This window comes from Polistes dominula, unplaced genomic scaffold (assembly GCF_049000335.1).
Source record: "Polistes dominula isolate Pdom_NZ unplaced genomic scaffold, Pdom_raw_medaka contig_31, whole genome shotgun sequence".
Lineage (NCBI taxonomy): Eukaryota > Metazoa > Arthropoda > Insecta > Hymenoptera > Vespidae > Polistes > Polistes dominula.
The window spans coordinates 814,695-837,617 of record NW_028300925.1 but is presented as its reverse complement, the minus strand read 5'-3'; the positions used below and the strand labels follow the sequence as shown (position 1 = coordinate 837,617).

General features: G+C 36.9%; 1 protein-coding gene across 6 annotated transcripts in view; it reads right to left on the bottom strand.

Moving 5' to 3' along the window:
- dac (dachshund family transcription factor) overlaps positions 1-22,923 on the bottom strand; it is a 218,567-nt gene that overhangs the window by 102,165 nt on the left and 93,479 nt on the right. For 5 of the 6 annotated variants that reach the window (XM_015317706.2, XM_015317701.2, XM_015317702.2 and 2 more), the window contains 2 exons: positions 7,340-7,568; positions 3,807-3,869 (listed from right to left, as the gene is read on the bottom strand). In XM_015317706.2, the coding sequence (XP_015173192.1) occupies positions 3,807-3,869; positions 7,340-7,568 (292 nt within the window). The remainder of the gene's footprint in view (positions 1-3,806; positions 3,870-7,339; positions 7,569-22,923) is intronic. The other variant, XM_089171329.1, reaches the window with a different exon arrangement.

Below are 22,923 nucleotides of genomic sequence, written 5' to 3'. Positions count from 1 at the left end.
GAGACATAAATACATCAGAGCATGGTGTGCGTGCCAAGGCGCTGACAGTTCGTTTGAGTGCAATTAGCGTCTCTCCTTCTCACCCTCCTCCCTCCCTCCCTCCCACCCTCCCTCTTCTTCCCTCTTCCTCCTCCTCCTCCCTTCAACTCTCTCCTCCCCTCCATGACCATCCTTGTTCATAGTCGACGCCTCATAAGTCTCGCTATCGCATAACAGATCGCCAAATGAAATTAACTGTTTCTCTTATTATTCTTTGATTTTATTCCTAATAATCCCATAAGAAAAAAAAAAAGAGAAAAGTAACAAAACAACTATAGGATGTATAAAACGTGTAATTAAAATAATAAATACATGAAACTGGAACGATGAGTGTATCAATTAAGAAGATTAGGACGAATGATGAATTTTTGTTCTTTTTTATGTTTTTGTTTTTGGTATAATGATCAGGGTGTGATTTTGTGGAAAAGGATAAGACGGTCGAAATTAACGAACGTTTTCGTCGAATTCATGAAAGTAGCAAGGAACCGCAAAGAGGAGGAAAAGGAGGAATATTAGGAGGAGTGAGAAAGAGGGATTGAGGAAACGAGCACGTAGCACGAATCGCCCATAACGAGGAGGCTCAACTTTATGAATATTATTTTCCAGCAGATGTCCCGGACGATAGGAGCTCGTCGACGTCGCCGACGACGTCGTTCTGGTAATTAATGACGCTTGCCCGAAGAAGTGAAACAGAGAAAGAAAGAGAGAGAGAAAGAGAGAGAGAGAGAGAGAGTGAGTGAATTTCATAGCTGGGGTTGCGATCGTTAAGAGAAAGAGAAAGATAGAAGATATGGGAAACCTTAAGAAAGAAAGAAAGAAATAACGTAAAAGAGAAGAAAGAGAAGAATAAGAAGAAATGGAAGGGATAGAATTTGGCAAGAGGGTTGGTACGGCGATAAGAAAATCCAGCTCGGTGAAACCGATGGCAAGTCGACGTTGATGTTGGATGGAGAAGAACGACAATGCGCTTTGAATTATGCTAGAATGACTCGGTAGTTTTAAAGCCAGGAAGCCGACATTAGCGCATTGATACCAGAACGTTCTGGGGGACCATTAATATTACTTACTTTACAGGCTGAATTTTCTCTCTCTCTCTCTCTCTCTCTCTCTCTCTGTCTCTCTCTGAACATATAGTCTCTTTCTGTATAATACAAAGTGAGTGAGAGTGTGTGTATGTGTGTGAGAGAGAGAGAGAGAGAGAGAGAGAGAGAAATAGGTTTGCGTTGGTCGGAGGGTCGCTCGCGTTTTAACCGGCCGCTTCTATCCGGGGCTCGTAGCTCCGCGTATTCGCGAGTTTACCGCAGAATCAGATTATTATCTCGCGCGTACCCTCTCTTTCTCTCTCTCTCTCTCAGTCTCTCTGTCTCTCTGTCTCTTTCTCTCTCTCTCTCTGAACGCACTTCTCCCGGGAGGCCAGCAGCCACCCAGCTAGAGCCACCCATTGTCACCGTACCCAAGCTGCCATGCCGGCCGGGCTTAACGAGCTAAATTGGGAAATCGATGATGATGTCGCGATTCTCCGTAGTCACGTTTTTACTTCACCTCGATTAACGTTCCCAATCCTTTTCTATGCGAAGTCGAGTATGTCAAACATAACACATGTAAGTAGATGTAATCAGAATTATGAAGAAATTTCTATAAACTAAAGTTACCCTATTACGATAATCTAAAGAAAGAAAATGAACGATTTGAGTTTATTTGAGAGAAATAATAAACCACCAACGTGTGTATGAAATTCGTCGGTTGTATTTTAAACATTGGATAAAGGAAAAAGATAAACGAGTGATATAACTCTTCCACGAAGCGAAAAGGAAACCTTCTGTCGAGTAAAACGTTTGTCACGTACAAAGTGCTTGGATTAGACTCGACGTGGGATAACAGTTGAAAGAGAAAGAGTATAAGAGAAAGATGAAGAGAAAGTGAGAAAGGATGGTAGAGAAAGAGAGAAAGAGTTGGTTGGTCGAAGAAGAACGGGCAAGCTGTGCCACCAACTCTCTCTTTCTCTCTCTTTCTCTCTCTTTCTCTTTCTCTTTCTTTCTCTTCTCCGTGCTTGTAAAATCAAAAGGACAAACAATTAATAACGGCGTTGCCGGCGATTAATCAGAATTTAACTCTCAGTTAAATACTCGGGGGGTTCGTTTCGTGCACGTAGCCTCTTTCCTTCTCTCTTACTCTCTCTCTCTCTTACTCTCTTGGTCCAGTCGAAGAAGGGAAGGGAAAGAGAAAGCTCGAAAGGGATGAGAGGACGCAGAATAAACAAAGGTTTACATCAGTGTCAGTCGCAACAAGTCCGAATTCGTCTAGGGTTCTCGGCATGAATATTCACGGCTGCTCTCGCTTGTCCGTCCCTTCGAGCCACCCTTCGGTCCTCCGTTTGCCTCAAACCGGCCGTCGATCCACCACCACCACCACCCCTCTCCCTAGCTAGCTTGCCATATACGCCAACGCTTTCTCCTCCTTGCCTCCTCGTCCATTTGCCACCCCCTGCGATATCCATCGAATGCCGGGGCTACCAGTCAAAGGCCCGAAATCACAATACGCGTTTGTCCGGTTGACGAAGTCAACGCTGGGCGGCTGCTAAAGCAAATAGAATGCGAGGGCTATCGCCACGGGCCTGACGAAAGAGAGAAAAAGAGACAGAGAAAGAGAAAGAGACTGGACACACAGTGGTCATTACCTTTGAATTGGAAATGACGTTTCCAACGTTATCCTACAGTACCGATTTTCCAAGCTCGTTTTAACAATATATTTGAATCGAAACCCCCTATCGAAATTCAAACGAACTCAAAGAGAAACATTTTCATTTCTAAAGAATCTTATTCATTGAACGTCTTGTTTGAAAAACACGTAAATCTCTTAACCATCAATGATTACTACTACTTCTACCACTACTACTACTACAACTTCTACTATTACTTCGTCTTAAGATAAAAGGGAAATCGGCTTAGTGGAGGTTTTAACGCGAACCCTTTCGCTCCGAAGAGAAAATTGCCGAACGGTCGATGGGAGTGTTTCGAGGCCAACCGAATGATTTAATCCCCGAATGATGGACGTTCACGTCGCGACGATGATCTGCGTGCCGTGAAGTGACAAGTGGTTAGGATCACGGGGAAACATCCTGGCTCTGTGTGGTTGGGCTCGGTGCGCAACGTTACCATCAGGACCAACTCGCGGTTCTCTATTGGTATTTGCTATATCGGTGACTCTCGCTTGCTTTCCATCCAGAGAGAAGGAAAGAGGGGTGTGTAGTTTCAGGGGATGTGTATAGAGACGGAGAGAGAGAGAGAGAGAGAGAGAGAGAGAGAGGGATAGAGAGAACCTCGAACCGTACAAATCATGTTGGCATTACCGCGTCAGGCCTCAGGACTCAACCTGTCGTGCGACCGGAAACTCGACGCTTCACGGTAATACTGATTTATCGGAAGTGCAACGGGTTGGTATGCAACGGGTGATGCACAACGCATACGCGATTCAGGGACACGCGATTCGACGCTTAGAGGATCTTCTAAAGTAACGAACCCGTTTTTTTCTTTCTTTTATATTCCGGAATTGTGCATGGATCGAAAACATTCATCGAAATCGACAACACTCGACCTATAAATCGTCTCGTTAAGCTAATCCTGATTTTATATTATTCGTACTGGGATATTTACTGAATTATTTTTTTTTCTTTCGGAAGTATCTTCTTTTTTACTCGATAATCGATTGTTTCTGGTAAAGACTATTTGTTTCTTTTTTTTTTCGTATTACTGTGTTTCTAATCCTACCTTTCAAGGTGTTTGACAATGTCTTCATAGGCAGCTCGGCAGTTTTCCCATACCGTCCCGGACCTGTGGAACACAAAACGCAATACTTCAGGTAAAACAGGATAAAACAGAAAAAACTTTAGTGATAATATTTCTCCACAAACGGAATTGGATTTTTCTTGATTAAAAAGATCTTGATCAAGAGAAGAAAGAATTTTAAGAAAAAGAAAAAGTTAAAGAAGGAGAAGGAGCAAGAGGAGGAGGAGGAGAAGAAAGATGAGGATTTTCGACGTACCTCCTAATTTTTAAGATAGATATTTCATTTTATTTTATGTCTTTTTTTTTTTTTTTCTGATTCACGGAGTTGACCGACTCTGTGCCAACACGAATTTGCCCGTTGGTGCTTTGAAGTACGTTGATTAAAAGAGACGTCAGTCTCCTCAACGAAGAAACGAACCTAATTCCAATCCCTAACGACTCGTAGTTCAAGTCAATGAAGAGATACGGCTAATGAGAAAAAACATAGTTAGAAGAAGATACCATATTTCTTGCTATAATTTTTACGGATGAACCACATAAACGAAACAAATTTTAACAAAAAAAATTCTAACAAATTCGCCTTCAATTTGAAATTATTCCCAAATAATTTCGATACTTAAAACATCTTTGCCATAACTTTTTGACGAGTTAAATACGATCTTTCATTTAAAATACCATATACACACCCTTCCAATTATTTTTCTCTCTCTTTCTCTTTTATATTTTTAATTATAAATAAATCTATTCCGCTATTATCTCAAGTCGAGTTAAAGTCCAAAACAAATCAATCCTCGAAGAATCCCAACATCGTTCGCAAAAATATTTAACCCTACGAGCGTCGTGTATTTATTCGCAGGAAAATGGATAGCATTGGAAGGGTTTGTTGGAAGGCTGTTCTAAGGGGGAGGGGGTAAAGGTTGAAGGCGAATGGACAGATGGGAGGACGTGCGTCGAAACTCTCCGTTGAAACTGGTAGAAGAGGATACGAAGTAGAAGGTGACGAAACACGGAGGATGAGGAGGACGAGAAGAGAAGTCCGAGGACAACGATAGGAGAAGCTTCAACTTGTTACAATGTGTATAAGTGTATATACATATACACGTATATATATATACATCTATGTGTGATAGTATAGGTTATTTCACGATGGGGTTGCGTTGAATTAATCATATTCCGGTGTTTGTCGTGCCGCCCCCAGACGTAATCCGTCTTACCTCCTGATCTCTGTCTCTTTCTATCTATCTCTTTCTCTCTCTCAGTCACTCTCTCTCTCTCTCTTTCTCTCTATCTCTCTATCTATCTATCTCTCTTACTCTTTCTGCGATAGATTTGCATTTTAATTAAAAGCAAAGCGCTGAAATCATAATGCGAAACTCCTGACGTCGCCTTCGTTACGTTAACCGAGGCCTATGTACAAGAACGATCAAGAAGAACATCTGAATGATCTTCTTTTCAAACATCTTATCATTTGTTTTATTTTCTTTTAATCCTTTATTATTTAAATAAAAATATATAATATATTTTAATGTAACTAAATGAAACGTGGGACGAATGAATAGAAAGATGATCATTTAGAAAACAAGGAAACATATTTTGATCATCTAATCGTAACGAATGATAAAAACATGAGCGATGATAAAATGTTTTTGAGCATAATTTAAAGTTAATTACGAATGGTAGGCGGATGTAATCGAAAATTAAGGCGAATCTTGAAAGCTCTAAAGCTTACTGGTGAGATAGAACGAAAGAAAGAAAGAAAGGGAGAAAAAGAGAGAGAGAGAGAAAGAGAAAGGAAAAGGGTGGCTCGGATCTATTAGAAACGCGTTAACAAATGCTGGGATTAGTATCACGTTTAGAAACCCCTTGAGCAAGAACCCTTAGGATCGACGCGACGTATCTACACAGGATTTCGTCCTTCGGCTTTCGCGCGTCTCGCGAAATCTTCTTCCTCTTCCGTTTAGATCGAATAAGCTACGATATTCGTCTTGAGACCGCAACGTTCCAAAGATTAACAACTTTAAACTATATCAAAGCTCCAACTAAATGTACTTCAATTAACATTTTGTCTTTTTCAATTTTATTGTATATATACAATTTTTTATTCGTTCATTCATTTTAAAAAGATATGAAATATTTATAATAAAATATCAATGTTTTGAATATATCAATATTATTGATAAAATCATATTTTCATTACAATAGTGTATTGTTTGGTAAATGATTATTTCAATTGAATATAATATTTATTTATTTTTCAAAGTACTGATCGAAAAATATTTGAAAATATTAAACGAATTAATAGAATTCTTTTTTTTTTGTTATAGCAATTTTTTACACCCTACTTTGACGTAAAAATAAATTTCTTCCTTTTATTCCCCGATCAAAGTTCATCGGATTTAAAAGAGAAATAAAGAAGGGAAAAAGAGTTGATTTCACCTAAATCAGATCGTGTTGTTAAAGAGACTAGAAATCTTCAAATGAACGTGAAAGGTGAATAAGAATGTTAAGAAAGTGAGAGAAGACGTTCTTGGAAGAAATAAGGAAAGAGAAAGAGAGATCAAGCGGTGTCGAGACCCTTGGATTTCCACGGCTTCGCCGTCTCTTCAAATCCTCTTAAAGTTGTATTCTTTTGGCCTCGCCAGCCCCTCTTGTAAGATCGCGACAGTCCCAACAACGCGAACGCGTCTTTTCTCGAGGTGGGAGGGGAAGGGAGTTCTATTGTGGAAGAAAGTTAAAACAAATCAATCCAATTTCTATTCTATCCCTTTTTTCTTTGTCTTCTATCCTAGTAGACAATTTCATTTCAACTTTTTCAACACACTTACGATTGATATAAACAAATTAATTTTAATCGTAAAAAAGAAAGAAAGAAAGAAATAATTTATTATTATTATCGGATTATTATTGGCCCGTAAAAAGCGAAAATTGTATGCAAAGTTTAATAGATAAAGAGATGTAATGAAATAATAATAATAATAATAATAATACGAAAGAATATGATCGACCATGAAATGATTTTCTTGTTTCATTCCTTTCTCTTTCTCTTTCTCTTTCTCTCTCACACTCTTTTTTTTTTTTTTTTATTCACACACGCACAAACAACGTACTCAGGTGGCTCGTAAAATCCTAACCGATGTTAATGAAAATGTTTCCCGCTGAGACACAGTCGTCGCTTCCGAAATATCGCCCATAGTGTCACGATAACATCTTCCTCTCGTCCCATACACGATAACATTTTAATCCCCTTAAAAACACCACGTGAGCTTGGATCCGAACGAAAAATCCTTCTCTAACGAGAATTATAATAACACCAATGAGACATCGATTCTTCACACACATAACATGCAAAACGATCAAGTTTTATTAAATTCACAAATGGAGGATTATCGAGACCATTCTTGAATATAATCCTCTAAATTATATTTTATAGATGTATATATATTTAATAAAAACATATATAAATATATATATATATAGAGAGAGAGAGAGAGAGAAATGATTGAAATAAAACTGACCTCGCGAGTGCCTCGATGTTGGTCATATTTGGATTAACCTTGAGACCTTGCTCGGCACGAGCCTGAGCCTGTGCTTGAAGATGATGGGGTAGACTTGCTGGTGAGAGTATGGCTGTGTGTCCTGCACCTGGGTGTCCTCCCAACTGCATGAATTGCATGTGACTGAGGTGTGTGGGTGGATGATTATAGCCGTTCGCCAAAAGCGGTGACTTTTCCATCCTTGGTACATCTGTGAACGAAAAACAAATTATGAAATAACTGTCCTACACTAAGATCCTTTATTTTCTGAATGTAAATTTACTTGATCCTTAAATTAAAAAAATACTTTTTTATTACATTACACTATTGAATATACCATTGACATAAAAAAAAAAAATACTTTTATTTAATCGATCAGTACTTAATAAAATACTTTTTACGATATAAATAATAATTCGTAAGTATTTATAATAAACTTAGGGTCTTATCAAGGTTACATATCGATATTTTTTTTTTTTTATATACCCAATATTATTTATATCAAATTCTAGTACTTCAGTCTATGAATAGAAGAAGAAAAAAAGGAAAACAAAAAATGGAAGGTAGTATAACTCAGGGTAAAAAAGACGAAGGGAAAACAGGAACAAGGGATGAGAAGGACAGAGGGACAAGGTAGAAGGGTGCAAGGGTATCCGGATTTCAGTGAAATCAGGCGAGACGTGAAGCTCGTGGCAAGCCTCGGATAAAGAGCGCTTTCGTAGGCTTGATGGATCGCCGGCCGCTTAACCAAATATCAATCACAACGGCTAGCGCAACGGCAGCTCTCTGCATATAATCTGCGCGTTGATTTGCGTTTGCGTCCTCGTCCTCGTCCTCAACCTCAACCTCAACCTCAACCTCAACCTCAACCTCAACCTCAACTTCGTCCTCGTCCTCTTGCGCGCGTGTTTGCGCATCGACTTAATGGGCTACTCGTGATGGATTTACGTGGCCTCCAGACGAACAACAATTTTCGACTACTCGACAATAATCATTTTCTCAGAATTTATTCTTCCGGTTAAAAACATTTTGCATACATTTTTCTTTTTCTATGTATATATAACATATATAACATATATATAGTATATATATTGTTTATATTGTTGTATATATTGTATTTATTGTATATATTGTTCTCCTTTCATTTTTATTCGTAATAAAATTTGGAGTTACGTTTTTTATATTACGGTACGGTTTCATTTTTGTCTTTTTGCCCGTGATCTTTAAAAAATATCTTTCGTCGACATTACATTTATTTGCATATCGAAAAGTCAAGTTTTCAGAAGAGGGAGAAAAAGTCATTGCTATTCTTGCGAGTATTATACGGATTTCGATTTTTTTAAGGGACGAAAGAAGATTCGTTGGAGTTAGGTGAAAGGGGGTAGGTTGGGAGAGGAGGTGAGTAAAGCGATAATACATGCACGGTCACGTATTTTGATTGATGGGCTGAAACCTTCGACGCCACGATTCAACCCCGTTTGTCCCGTTGTCCCCAACTTGAAGGCGTAAAAGATCGGCATCGTGGTATACGCCATCGTCATTTGTTGCGGCAACGCGTGCCACCGATAAGTTTCTCGTTTATAAGCGCATAACTGCTATCAACAAAACACACTTTCCCTTTCCTTTTTTCTCATTTACAACACTGCATAACATTTTCTATCAAATATTGTATCATTCATTGTAGGATATAAATTATTGTCAACTTCTCGATAAAAAAAAACAAGACCTTAAATTAAAAAGGGTGATGATTATTATTTTCTTTTTTTTGTTTTTATTTTTTTTTTTTTTTTGTATAAATTCTGAACCCGAAAGAACAATCATTTGATGTACGTTTAACATTCTTCGCTAATTTTGGTAAGAAATCTTTCCAAATCTTTTCTTGATTACCTCGTTTAGATTTAGGTTCGTTGATCGACCATAGGAAGAAATAAAAGTAGCAATCCTTCCAAGAAAAAGGGTGGCAGAGAAGAGAATAACCGAAATGTTCGATGAAATATTAGACAGGTGAAACTCTTGTCATTTTAAGGTCACGGCCTATCCTCTCGGTCAAAATAACTCGTGCGAAAAGGAGGAAGATACTACAAGAACGAAGTGTTTTCAAGAAACAAGGAGAAAGAGAAAAGAGAGAAGGAAGAGAAAAGATGATATGCAATACAGAAGAAGAAGAAGAAGAAGAAGAAGAAGAAGAAGAAGAAGAAGAAGAAGAAGAAGAGAGAGAAAAAGAGAGTTGGAGGTGCCTATTCATTACAAATTATCTAAATGGCAGTGATTTCGGCGGACCGGCTGGCCGTTTGACGAGTAAGTGGCGGTTTCGTTGTTCAGTGACTGCCATTAATCCAAAGCCGTCTCTTTAAAGTAACTCCAAGAAAGTTGCGATAGCTTTGACAACCACTGTGGGATCCGGCCCATGACCGGCCCCAAAATTGGACTTATTACAACTTATAGAGCGTGATTTGGACGCTCCGCTCAATAACATACATTATCCCCAATCCATATGATTTAATGAAACTCCTCTAAACTCTCCACTTAACCGCGGTACTCTCTCTTTCTCTCTGTCTCCTCTTTTTTTCTCTTTTCTTCTTCTTTAACCATAACATACATATACAAGTACCTATTGTTACTCTGAACTATACCAATTTTTTGTACATTTGTTTTTTTTTTCTTTTATCAACCATACGATATATTCGTTGAATGAAGATCTTCTTCACTAGATCATATTGGAAGAAACGACAAATCGAATGTTGCCAATAAAACAAAACTATAAAATACAATGTACGGTTAAAGACTGCCCTTCCTCTAACTTAGTTTTTTTCTCCCACTCCAAGAACACTACAGAAAACCACACCACACCATACAACGTTATAACACAACACAGCATAGCACAGCACAGCACAGAACAGCACAGCACACCGCAAGCAACTCCTTGCCCCTCCCTCAGCTGATGAGGTGACAACCCATAATTATACGGACCGCTTTCAGTCTGAGCTGACTGCAGTGGCATGCAGAGGAGAGGCCTCCATCATCGTCGCTTCTTCTTCTTCTTTCCATGCCTCTTTCTCTTCCCTTCTCTTTTCTGATTTTCTCTTCTTATTCTTATTCTTATTCTTCTTCTTCTTCTTATTTCTCATCCTTTCTTACGTTTCTCCTTCGTTGTCATCTCCGTTGTATTCTCTTTCCATTTTGTTTTTCTCTTCATATTCTTCTGTATTTTATATATGCAAGTATATAACTATATCAAATTTCTAAATAATATAATTTTTATTTATTCCCAAAACAGCTGTGTGAGAATTTGACATATTCAACAACAAAATTTTCCTAATTGACAATTTCATATGATTTTGTTTTTTTTTTTTTGTATATATGATTTATTATCGTAATATCGTAACATGTGTATCAATATTGATACCAAAAGGTAAAATAAAGAAAATATGAGAATTTAATGAATAATAAGAATAAGAGAAAGAGAAGGAGAGAGAGAGAGAGAGAGAGAGAGAGAGAGAGAGAGAGAGAGAAGAACAAAAGAATGAATACTTCGAATCATGCCTGTAGGAGAAGAACGACTTCGCAACTTCTTTTCTGGTGTTAATTACAAAACGCGAGAATAAATTGCCAGGCTAAATGAGAGCCGGCTATTTTCTTCTTATTCTTTTTCTTGTTCTCCTTCTCCTCCTTCACCACCTCCTCCTCCTCCTTCCATAGCATCGTCACGTCTCTCTTTCTTATTCTTCCTTCTTCCTTCATAAGACGAACGGATGAATGGAGGGCGAAGACACCAGTGAAATTTGTTATGCATCTCGAACACGGACTTTTCTACACGGCGAAGATAAGTGCCGGAATGAAGTGGCCTTTTTAAATTACATCCTTGACTCCGAAGGCTTCATTGTCAAAGCTTGCGAATCGACTTCGACCTCGGAATTATTTCTTATCGATTTTATCTTGACAAATAACAGGTAGGCAGCATATACATTTCCTACATGAAAGTATCTGGGTCAAAAGATATATATATATATATATATATTTATTGTTTTTTTTTTGACTATTTGGATTAACCAGGATTTGATTGATTTTTAAACAAATCATATTAATAATTCAACTAATTAACAAAGTGTCGAAAAAGTAATATATAAACGAATAAAGAAATTGTTAATTAAATTTGCTCAGTTAATTCCCTACAATTAATCCCTACGAAATCAAACTATCTCGCCTAAGGGTAAACGAAGATCTCTTAACTCGAAGTCTGGATGTTTCCCTTCATTCAAACAATTTCATTCTTTTTTAGTTTTCTTTTTCTTTTTCTTCTTTTTTTTTTGTTCTTTCTTCCTTTTATTTCTCTCCGTCTCTCTTTTTTCTCTGTTCACTCGAGTATTTCTCTGTTTACAAAGAAAGATTACTCCTCTTCCGGTCGGTTGATCTTACTCTCACATCAGTTCTACGTGAAATTATTTGGAAAATTTGCCCTTTGTCGCTGGGCCTACGTACGTACGTTTTATACACTTAAAGCAACTTTCTGTTGAACGTTGGTGTATGCCTAACTCTCACAGACTAGACACTTTCGCCCATTGTTCTTATCAACCCCACAAATAAATCGTGCTTCTATCTTTTATCTTTTATCCATTTACATATCCAACATATAATTTTCATACTTTTTATTGTCAAAGAGAAACATATATCCAGACGATTAAATTATATCATAAAGAACCAACACATATGTCATCCGACTAATTTATAAAAATTAGAAATCCTTTTCCTTTCGATAGATAAGAAAACAAAAATTTAAAACAAAAAATGCATCGCCATAAATTAAATATTTTCAATGAAACATTTACATATATCATTAAATAACAATCTTTCTAATCACCATCCCGAAAAAGGAAAAACTAACAAAACTGTCACACCAGACAAATTTTCAAAAGTAAGGAATCCCTTTTCTCTTCTCAACAGGTAAAAAATATGAAAAAGAAAACAAAGTTAATCGTATGACGTAAAAAGGGGAAACGATGAGAAAAGGGAATGATCGCTTATGCACGCGTGTATCACCATAAGCCCAATATTGTTCTCTGTTAGTGCGCACTGGTACATATAAACACAAGACGGGAAACACAGTTTCGCGCAGGAGGAATCCGGTTTTTCAAGTAATCGAGAGTCGAAGCAGTCAGCCAGGCAGCAAGCAAGCAAGCAAGCAAGCGAGCAAGCAAGCGAGCAAGCAAGCAAGCAAGCAAGCAGCTAACTAGTCAGCCGAACGGTCAGGCAGACGGGCAGGAAAAGAAGAAAGGCAGGCAGCCATCGAGGTAGCTCACGAGCTTAACTCCCAACAACACCAACCAGAAGAAGAACTATATATTTCCAAAGAGAAAGAAAGAAAGAAAGAAATAATATGGATGCCATAGAATGCATGCATACAACCCCACTTTGCTCCTCCTATGTTCTCGATTTTTTCTCACTTTCCTAGCTCACCACACCCATTCTTCTCTCTATCGAGCTTACTCCTGAGAACTACTCCCTCCATTATTGAGACATAAGAAGACTCTTCTATACGAGTACCTAACAACCTACAGATTTATACATAAAGTGTATACTTACATCTAACAAATCGTGATCTACTTAATGGATTTGAATTCGAAACAAACCAACTATGATCATTTCTCTTTCAATGATTTCGCCATAGATTAAACTAAACAAGACATTTCAAACACGTAATTGGATATCATTTATAAATCAATCTTTTTAAATTAGTCATTTTTCTTTTAGGTTTCTATTGAGACATTGTTGTTTATTGCGATCATCTAAAAAAGTAGTTTCAGGAAGCAGGAAGTAAATATGGAACAACATTAACTGAAGAGTTTCCTTCTTTTCCTTCTCTCTCGTTCTCTCTTGCTCTCATTCTCTCTCTCTATCTATCTTTCTCTTTCATTTTAAAGAGTGAAAGAAAGAGATCCAATATTTGTTCTTAGAGAGTCTCCACGAGCATCATCCGTGTGTAGTAAACCCTTTGATATATAGTCGAAGCATTTTAGAGTTCTGTCAGCCACGCCCACAATCAACCGTGGTATTATTTACACTCCTTGTGGGCTCGAAATCGTTTCTCTCTCTCTCTCTCTCTCTCTCTCTTTCTCTTTTCCCTTTCTATTCTAACTTTTATTATATCTCTTGCGTCTGGCACTGTGCGAAATGCCTTTTCTTCCTCATCAACCGTTCCCGTCATCGAAGTCACCGTCTACGTTTTGATATCAACATACCGACCCTTTGTCCTATTCCTCTTCTTCTTCTTCTTCTTTTTTTTCTACTCATTAGAATATCTAAATTCGATAAATGCGTTCGAATAAACGAGTATAAGATGATTATGTTTCTCTTCTTATATTATTTAAAATAAGAATGTTTCTTTTTTTTTTTGCTTCGTTTAAGTAAAAAAAAAAACAAAATCCAAATCGCATTACTTCGATCTTTCTAAACGTTTTATAGCACATTATTATACGTTCCAACGAAATCCTTAAAAACCATCATTCCTCCGCGAGCATGATTCTTTTTCATTCCATTTTCTAAATTAGACGGATCGATCGCGGCAGTATCTATTTTCAGATATAAGAAAAAGAATGAAAGAGAGAAAGAGAAAGTAAAAAAGAAAGAAAGAAAGAGAGAGAGAGAGAGAGAGTTCATGTGTGTGTGTTGCCTTAGGGCCGGATATGATTTCGGGGTTGGTTTCTTCCTCTTTCTCGTTCTTTATTTTTACTCGATCAACGAAGAGAAAAATTCGTGACGATTCTTCTCCACCTCTTCGTCTTCGTCTTCTTCTTCTTCATCTTCTTCTTCTCCTCCTCTCTTGTGATCTTCGATCCTTCTATCTAAGATGCTACGAGACCCATCAGATCCATGCAAATTTTCATCCTCCGACATTTCGAACTTGTTCTCTTCTCTTTGCCTTGGCAATCTTACAAATTATTGATATTAATCTATTACGTGGGAACACGATATCTGAGTTAGGTTGGACCTATCGCTCTTGGCCCAAGAAGGATTTCGTCTGATTTATAATACTTTGAACAATGGAGAATAAAATGAAAGAGATAAAGAGAGAGAGAGAGAGAGAGAGAGAGTAATAGAAAAAAAAGGAAAATAAAAATGAGTAAACATTAAATATTAATGAGGTAAAAAGATTAATATACGAATGTTTGCAGTGATTAATTTAACAACAACAACTACTCAAATGTACCTGTCACTCTTATCAACGTGATAAATTAATCAAAATATTAAAATACAAGAAAAAAGGAAAATAAAGAAATAAAAACTAAAAGCAATATAAATGTAAAAAAGGAAGTAGAAAAGACACGCGAGAAGATTACGAAGCAGATCTAAAAATGTGGAATGAGCGCGTTTATGTGCTTCTAGCTGGCATCGAACGATTTTCGTTTCGGGAGATGATCGTACGCCTCGACGAAAAATCGATGCCTCGTCTAATCTCGAAGGTAAATCTTTCCCGTGGGCTAATCAAAAGCGAGGATCGAACGAGGGTAGCGTGTTTCCGAAGCATCTGCCCGTTCCTGCGAGAAAGTACAATCTACTATACCGAATTGAAATTGTCCGTAGGATCTTTCGTGATCCATCCACAAAATTCAACTTAACAATAAGGTCAATACTTTTTCCATTCAAGTAGTTTTCCACTCGCAACATCGCTTAATCCGGTGCATAAACATTGTATTGTATTTCGCAAAGGGATGCGCCTATTATATCATATTTTGTTATTAATATCTTCTGACTGGATGAATCTGGGAGCACCGATATGCGTAGTAAAAAAAGAGAGGTAGAAATAGAACCGTAGAAACGAGACCATACCGGTTTTTCTTTATCGTACAATGCCCAGAGGATTTTTGTGTTATCCTTCGTCTCATAAAAAGAAATAGAATAGAAAAAGAAATAACAGAGAGAAAGTAAACAAAAAGTAGTATCGATATCGAGAACTAGAGTAAATATTCGAATTTGAATAGAAAAAATTGTTAAATATATCAAATTTATTTATACACCATAGATATATGTATACGCGTAAAGAATTATTGACTTATACAACACCACAAAATTACTTTCACACACATACGCGCACATTGTAGAAACGTTTACGAAGATATTTTACGACAGTAACCGGGTTTATGTCGTCTGATGCACCATATGAGCCCAACTGTTGAACGATTTAGAAACAACGTCTATCAAATTTTCATTCTTCCTCGTATTAAATGTTCGTTTCAATTGTACGACGTGTTCTTCATGCTTTAAAGTGTTACTCGATACTTAAAAAAGAAAATAAGAAAAAAAAAACAAGAGAAAATGAACAAATGTAAGGCAAGTCATTAACTGTCGTTTTATAGAATAATCAAAACTTCAATGTGTTAGTAGCGTTATATTTAAATGCAAACGATAGTATGCATTCTGAATTCGAGTTCAACGTTGTGTTATTCCCTTCGTTCTTCTCGCCTTTCTCGACATCAGAAAATAAGTAACGACGATGAGGTATGAGAACGTAGCAGGTGGGTTTCAGTGCATTCGAGCGAAATTAACGTGCAGGTCTGCGCACAACACTTCAAAAGAGAACAGAATTCTATATTCACGATGTATAGTGTGTTTCATTTACTAACCACAAACATTTTATTCTTTTTATTTTCTCGAAAAATAACAATAGAAAACAACCACAAGAAAACTTGTACATAGATCTGATGAAATAAATAAATAAATGCATTCGAAATAAAATCTAAAGAACAATTAAAAAAAGAGTAACGAAGTGTCGCTTTTCATTAGCCTCGTACAATTAACATTTTTTTTTTTATTTTCTACCGTTCACCCTTCGCTACAACAACCCATTCCTCCTCCTCCTCCACCACCACTCTTTCCACCCGTCCCGTCCCTTTTGCGGAACAGGGAAAGAAAAAGAGTGGGGTAAAAAATACAAAATAAAATGAAAGGAAAAATGGGGAAAAATAAAAGCTCGGTGAAATAGAAAAAAAAAGAAGAAAAAAACAACAACACAAAACAGAAAATAAAAATGGCCCGTACCAAGGCAGAAAGGCAAACCAGCCACTCTTTTCCTCTTTCCTCCGTTTGCTTGCCTGCCTGCTTGCTTGCTTGCTTGCTAGCTTGCTTGCTCGTTTGTTGGTCACGAGGAGACCTGCGCGAATTACAAAAATATTCCCGGCGCGGACAAAGCGGTCGGGCTCGTTGATTCGCGAGTTAATTGAGCGGCGCGGCACACGGCGGCCCGCTAACGAGTAAATTGTTGACTACCTACCACCAACTAACACCAACTAACACCAACACCAACACCCTCCCCTCTCTCTCTCTCTCACTCTGAACACCACACGACATACAATCAACCACCATCGTCGCCGAACATCATTCGTCGACCACTACCACCCATTCTCGCGATATTCCCCACTTATTTTTCTTTTTTCGTTACCTCGATTAACTCTTAGCTTTCCCCCATTCCTCATATCCCCCCCCCATACCATGGCTACTACTACTCCATGCAATCCCAGGAAATTGCTATGGTCCCTCGTTTTCTTTCCTGTCGATTCACCTCTTTTTTTCATCCGTATTACCTGCACATTTTATTTATTTATTTATTCTTTTACTTGTGTTTTGTGTTTTGTTCTTTCTTTTTGTTTTTTAATAAGATCATTTCGAAGATCTCTAACCGTCTTGATTGTTGATTATTTTTACAGATTTTATTGATTTTACGGTAGACTTTTTCCCTGGTAAAAGGAGAACACAAAAGCAAAAAAAAAAAAAAAAAGAAAAAAATTACGAATAAAATAAAGAATTTGTGGTTTCTAATCGCGCGTAGAAAAAGAAGATTGTAGATATATATTTAGTATGGTTACGAGAGGAGAGACGTGTGTCGTAATTAAGTCGTACTAAAATTCCCTTCGTGAGCTTTGAAAGACGGCGCAGATTTTATGGCAGCCCTCGCAGCTTCGTACACACGTTCGCATATACACACGCTGAATCTCTCTCTCCCTCTCTCTATCTCATTTTCTCGTAATATCTATCCATCTCTTTCTTTCTTACCGGACATCTTTAAACGTATCCGTGTAGTACCCTATGTGCTCTTTTATGTTCAAGCAGGAGCCGCAACGGGTCGCGCATCTTCTTCCTAACATGTTCGTCACGCACACCACGGACAACGTGCTTGCTGTGCATGATTACGATGACAGCTACTCGAAGAATTAACAGAATTATTTATTTATTTATTCACCATTTTTCTTTTCTTTTGTATTCTTTTCTTTCTCTTTTTTTTTTTTTTTTTTACTAGAGTCGATGATCGATCATTTCTCTAATTATCATCGATCTAATCTAAGAAAAAGAAACTGAACTACTTGTCAAATCATCATTTTAATGTATCGATATCATTTTCACAGTTGTGTAGTCGCCGTTCGACCGATCGATCGATCATATTCTTCGATCGAAATAAAAATCGAATGAAAACAAGTAAATAATGTTTCAAAATTAGCAACAACCATTTTCATTATTGTTCATTTTGCGAAGAGTAATTTGCGTTAAATGAAGTAACGTTGTTAAAGGTGAACGTTTAAATAATTTTTATTTCTTTTTATTTTTTTTTTTGTTACTCTCCGAGTGATGGGAAGATTTGGTGGCAAAAACTGAAATAAAAAAATCAAAAGAAAGAAAGACACTGAGATAGTGAGATTCTCTCTCTCTCGAGGTGCGCTTGATTTACGGGCACACGTTGCGGTAAAGCCGTAACTCTGTTACCAAAATGAAGAGGTTTAACAACACGCTCTCGTTTCTCTACGAACGATCGCACCTTCTTCTTCTTCTTCTCCTTCTTCTTCTTTTACTTCTTTCATTTCTTAGTTTTTTTATTCTTCCTCTCTTCTTCTTGTTTCCTCTCGTAAAAAACAATCAAGCCGGACGCATCTAACGCAGAAGCGCGATCATTAAAGACAAACCTTTTGCGCAGGTATTTCTACGCATCGTCCGATACCAATCTCGAGGCGTGTCTACTTGTAAAAAAAAAAAAAAAAAAAAAAAAAGAAAAAGGAAGAAAGGAATGAAATTTTTGGAATTTTTACATTTAAAAAGAAAATTAATCTCTCTAATCAACGAATCTTCAATTAAATATAAAAGCGCAAATTCATGTCAGAAATGTATTCTTATCTAAGTCTATCCGTACCTACCTCATATTTATTAACAACAATAAAGAAAAAAACAAACAAAATAAAATATGACAAAAGTATGAATATTTAATTGAATAGAAATTTAATCTAATCTCCTCGTACATTAGAACAATGTCTTTATCATTCTCTTTGAGTTTCACTCTCCACGACATCATCAATATTTTTCGTTTAGTTTCATTAGTAAGAACAATAAAGCAAATAAAAAGAAAACAAAACAAAACAAAATAAAAGTACACAATTTTTTGTTGCATATAAAATTTGATCTGGTCTTATACTTTAGAACAATATCTCTATCATTCTCTTGGAGTCTCTCTTTGCGCGACATTATCGGCAGTTTTCGTTCCGCGGATTATTCCGCTTTCGCATCAAATCACCGAGCCGGTTTCGGTTTCGTCCCTCGGCACGCACGCGGTGTATAATTTCCGACCGCAGGGTGAAAATTCCACGTGCGGCCCTCAGTGGTTCTCGAAGCTTGCCTTTCTCTCTCTCTCTCTCTCTCCCTCTCTCTTTCTCATTCTCATTCTCATTCTCTCTGTTCTCTGGTATACACCTTCGCTATATCCGGAATCGCATCTCCTTTAATTCGCGGCTACGATAAGAACCCTTAACGAGTAAGAGAGAAAGAGAAATAGAACGGGGTAGAAAGGATGATCCTTTCTCTCACGAAGTAAAAGGTATCCACAACGTTTCCCCAATTTGTTAATTACTTCGCGGATACCTGACCGTCTTTCAACCACAATTCCGTAACTTCGACACGCACGTGCGTATTTTCCTCACTTAATTCATCTCTCAGACCGTATTAACATCTAAAAACCTCAGCGATTTTACATCAAATTCTTCCAATTATGAATAATTATAATAAGAATTTTACATCGTAGAAAAGAAGAAAAAAAAAAATAAAGAAAAAGAGAAGAAAAGAAAGAAATCAAATGAAATAATCATTAGAAAATTTCTACAAACATTTCTATCGAATTTGTTAATAATTAATCTTCATTTTTAAATTGGATTTATTTACACGTGGTCAACACAAAAAGTGGCGGGGAAAAAAAAGCTTCCAAATAATTTACAAAAATTATCAACCTATATATATGCGTGTGTATGTATATGTATGTGTATTCGTTTAAACGATATAACATATTTAATAGTACGAAATAGCGAGGAAAAACAGGTAATACATATGCGTGTATATGTGTAAGCGTGTGTCTGTTCGTATACGAGAAAGAGGCGGGTAAAATTTTTGTACGTTCGTCGTATCCTATCGACAGTAATAGCAATAGCAACAGCACCAACATCAGCAGCAGCAGCAGCAGCAGCAGCAACATTGGTAAAGCAGTAGCAGTAGCAGTAGCAGTAGCAGTAACAGCAAAAGCAACAGCACGCGTGATCGTGTCTCGTGAAAACTCTCGTGGCGCGTAAAGAGCTTTCAGGTCGGGCCGACAAATGATATTGAAGCGATGTCGGCCGACTATTAGCCGGGTTTTATTGGTACACGAGCCGTGCACGTTGCCCGACCTACGACCGCCAACGGTTAATCAATGCTTTTATGAGCATTCGCTGACGGTAGTCGTATATTTCATGTGTGTTAGTTACAATCGGTGTGAACAACTAACACACACACACACACACACATACACCAATATCTTCTATATTTAAACGTACACGCGTGTAACTACGAATATATTATAAATGTATATCACTTTCTCTAACAAAGTTTAGGTGAAAATTAAAAACTCTTAAATCTACCTCAGACATATTTTACCTACAAATGCATTACAATATAGATAAATAATATACACGTCAAATTAAAATTAATATCAACTATTATTTCGCACTATTTTATATAATATGACAATAAGATTTCAGTATTTTTTTCCCCCCGATAAGATGAAGTACGATTTGCAGAAAAAAAAATAAAATAAAAATAAAATACGCAGGAGATTCAAATAAGAATGATTATCAACTATTATTTCATATAACTTTATGTATATAATAATTAGATTTAACTTTTTTCTTGTGACAACGATTAAAAACTCTTTAAATTATCTCCAATATAATATTTCAAATTTACGCACAGAGATAAGTATCATATCCGTTAAATCTAAATTAACTCTAATTACATTATTTAACACAATTTTATATATGATAATTAAATTCCTTAATTTTTTTTTTCAGATCAGATAGAAGTTTAAAAAAAAAAAAAAAGAAAATATAGAAATTTTACAAAACAAAGTAAACTACAAAAGAGTGATACTTAACATCGTACACACTTCCTGTAAATTAATTGATTATCCACCCGTTTACGAATAATCGACGATGAACGGTGTTAAAAAAAAAAAAAAGATAATAAAGAAAGTAAAGTAGTGCTATCTCTCGAAATTGCATAAAATTCAATGCTCAGTAATGTTAACGAGGACGATAAAGATACACCTTCGAGTCACGTTATCCGTCTTCTTCTTCTTCTTCTTCTTCTTTTTGACGATTCACCTGCTCTCACGCGTACTTATCGTCGAGCTCATTATCGTTTTCTTACGCGTTACTCTCTTTACAAGACGATGATCGTTCTACTTGGACTACTCTTTCTTTCTTTACCCTTGCCACCAACAATAAGTAAAGCAACTCTTAAACGTATATATAGCCTTGATATTATAGCAGGCTATTTTCTTTCTTTGAAAATCGTCATTCGACTAAAGAAATTGCATCCTAGTCTCGCGTTTTCAATCGCGTTTCACGTCATTTAATAATATTTATAAACTTTACTGATCATCGTTAACTTATATATTAGCTACCTTTTTTTTTTTAATATCCATCCTCTCCTCCCCCCCCCTCCCGTTTATCACCACCACCACCCGCCCCCCTCTACACCGCCACCATCACCATCACCATCCCTTTCTACTCGACGCAACGAACACGCGCAGATGGCCGGATAATTTGCTTAGTTTACGCTTTAATATGTAACTCGGTATGCATTACCCCGATGTAATGCGAATTACGCGAGGAGGCCAATTTGATTAATGATATTTCAGTAACCGGCGGGCGCTAAATAATTAACCGTAGCTTCCCGGCACGTATACCGGAGCCGATATATCGGACTCGAAGAGTCCTATCGACTTCCGTTCCTTCCTCGTTTGTTCGAGCACCATCGATAATTCCATACGCAAAAAGAGAGATAGAAAGAGAGAGAAAGAGAGAAGGAGTGAAAATAAAAAAATATATTTATAACAATAATAATATTAAATAGGAAAATATAAAATAATGATATTAAAAGTGTATGTCAATATTTATGAGAAAATAATTATTATAATAAGAAGAAAGAGAGAAAGATAAAAGATATTACTGAATATTACTCGAATGTAAAATTTGAGAGGGTTGTTTGTAATATTTTCTAGGGGTTGAAAAGGTTCTCATGGACACGCGGCTTTGGCCAAACATATCCCTTCTTATCGTTCTCTTTCTCTCTCTCTCTCTCTCTCTCTCTCTCTCTTTCTTTCGTTCTTTCTTTCTATCTATCTGTCTTTCTCTCTCTCTCTCTCTCTCTCCACTCACTCACTCACTCTTGCCACCCTCGTAATACCGAACGTTGGTCCTGGCCAGGAGCTATTTATTTTTCTCATCGCTTTTAATTTCGTCGAGACAACATAGATGCGTATCGTCGAGCAACATCGACAGAACGATATATGTATATAGTATATATAATAGACGAGCATTTGTGATGGCCATTGTGCGGGCCGTTCACCGAATGGATGTTACGCTCCTGGTATATCGGGATCGGATCTCGCTTGTTGAGTTTATTAATTGCGTTATGGGAAGTGCTGCTCGCACGGCAAGCGAAATTGAAAAAATTGCAATCCCCGATACCCCGTACACGATCCACTCGTTCCCTCTCTCTCACTCTCTTTCTCTCTCTCTCTCTCTCGCTTACTCTCTTTGTACCTATCTATCTATCTATCTATCTATCTATCTATCTATCTATCTATCTCTATTTCACTGTTGTAACCCACGTACCTATCACGATGACCCATCGCTTTTCTGGAGTCGACTTTACACCTTCGAATCTCGTCACAGAACATTTTCGACAACTAAAATTTCACGAACTCTCTCTCTCTCTCTCTCTCTCTACGATCTTACTTTCGATCATTACATAGAATCAAAGATATTTAGTAAGATAACTTTAATTAATTGATCTGTAACGTTTACTTCAAAATAATCGATATTTTCCATTGATAAAAATTCTAAGACAATTCGTATAAATCTAAACATTAAAATAATAAGTATTATAGTTCAATTATGTATGATGAATATAATTTCTCTTTAACAGATTAAAAGTTAAGTTATGTTAAGTAATCGAACGTGTGATTGTACGAAAGGAAGGAAAGATTGGCTAGTTCGACGAAT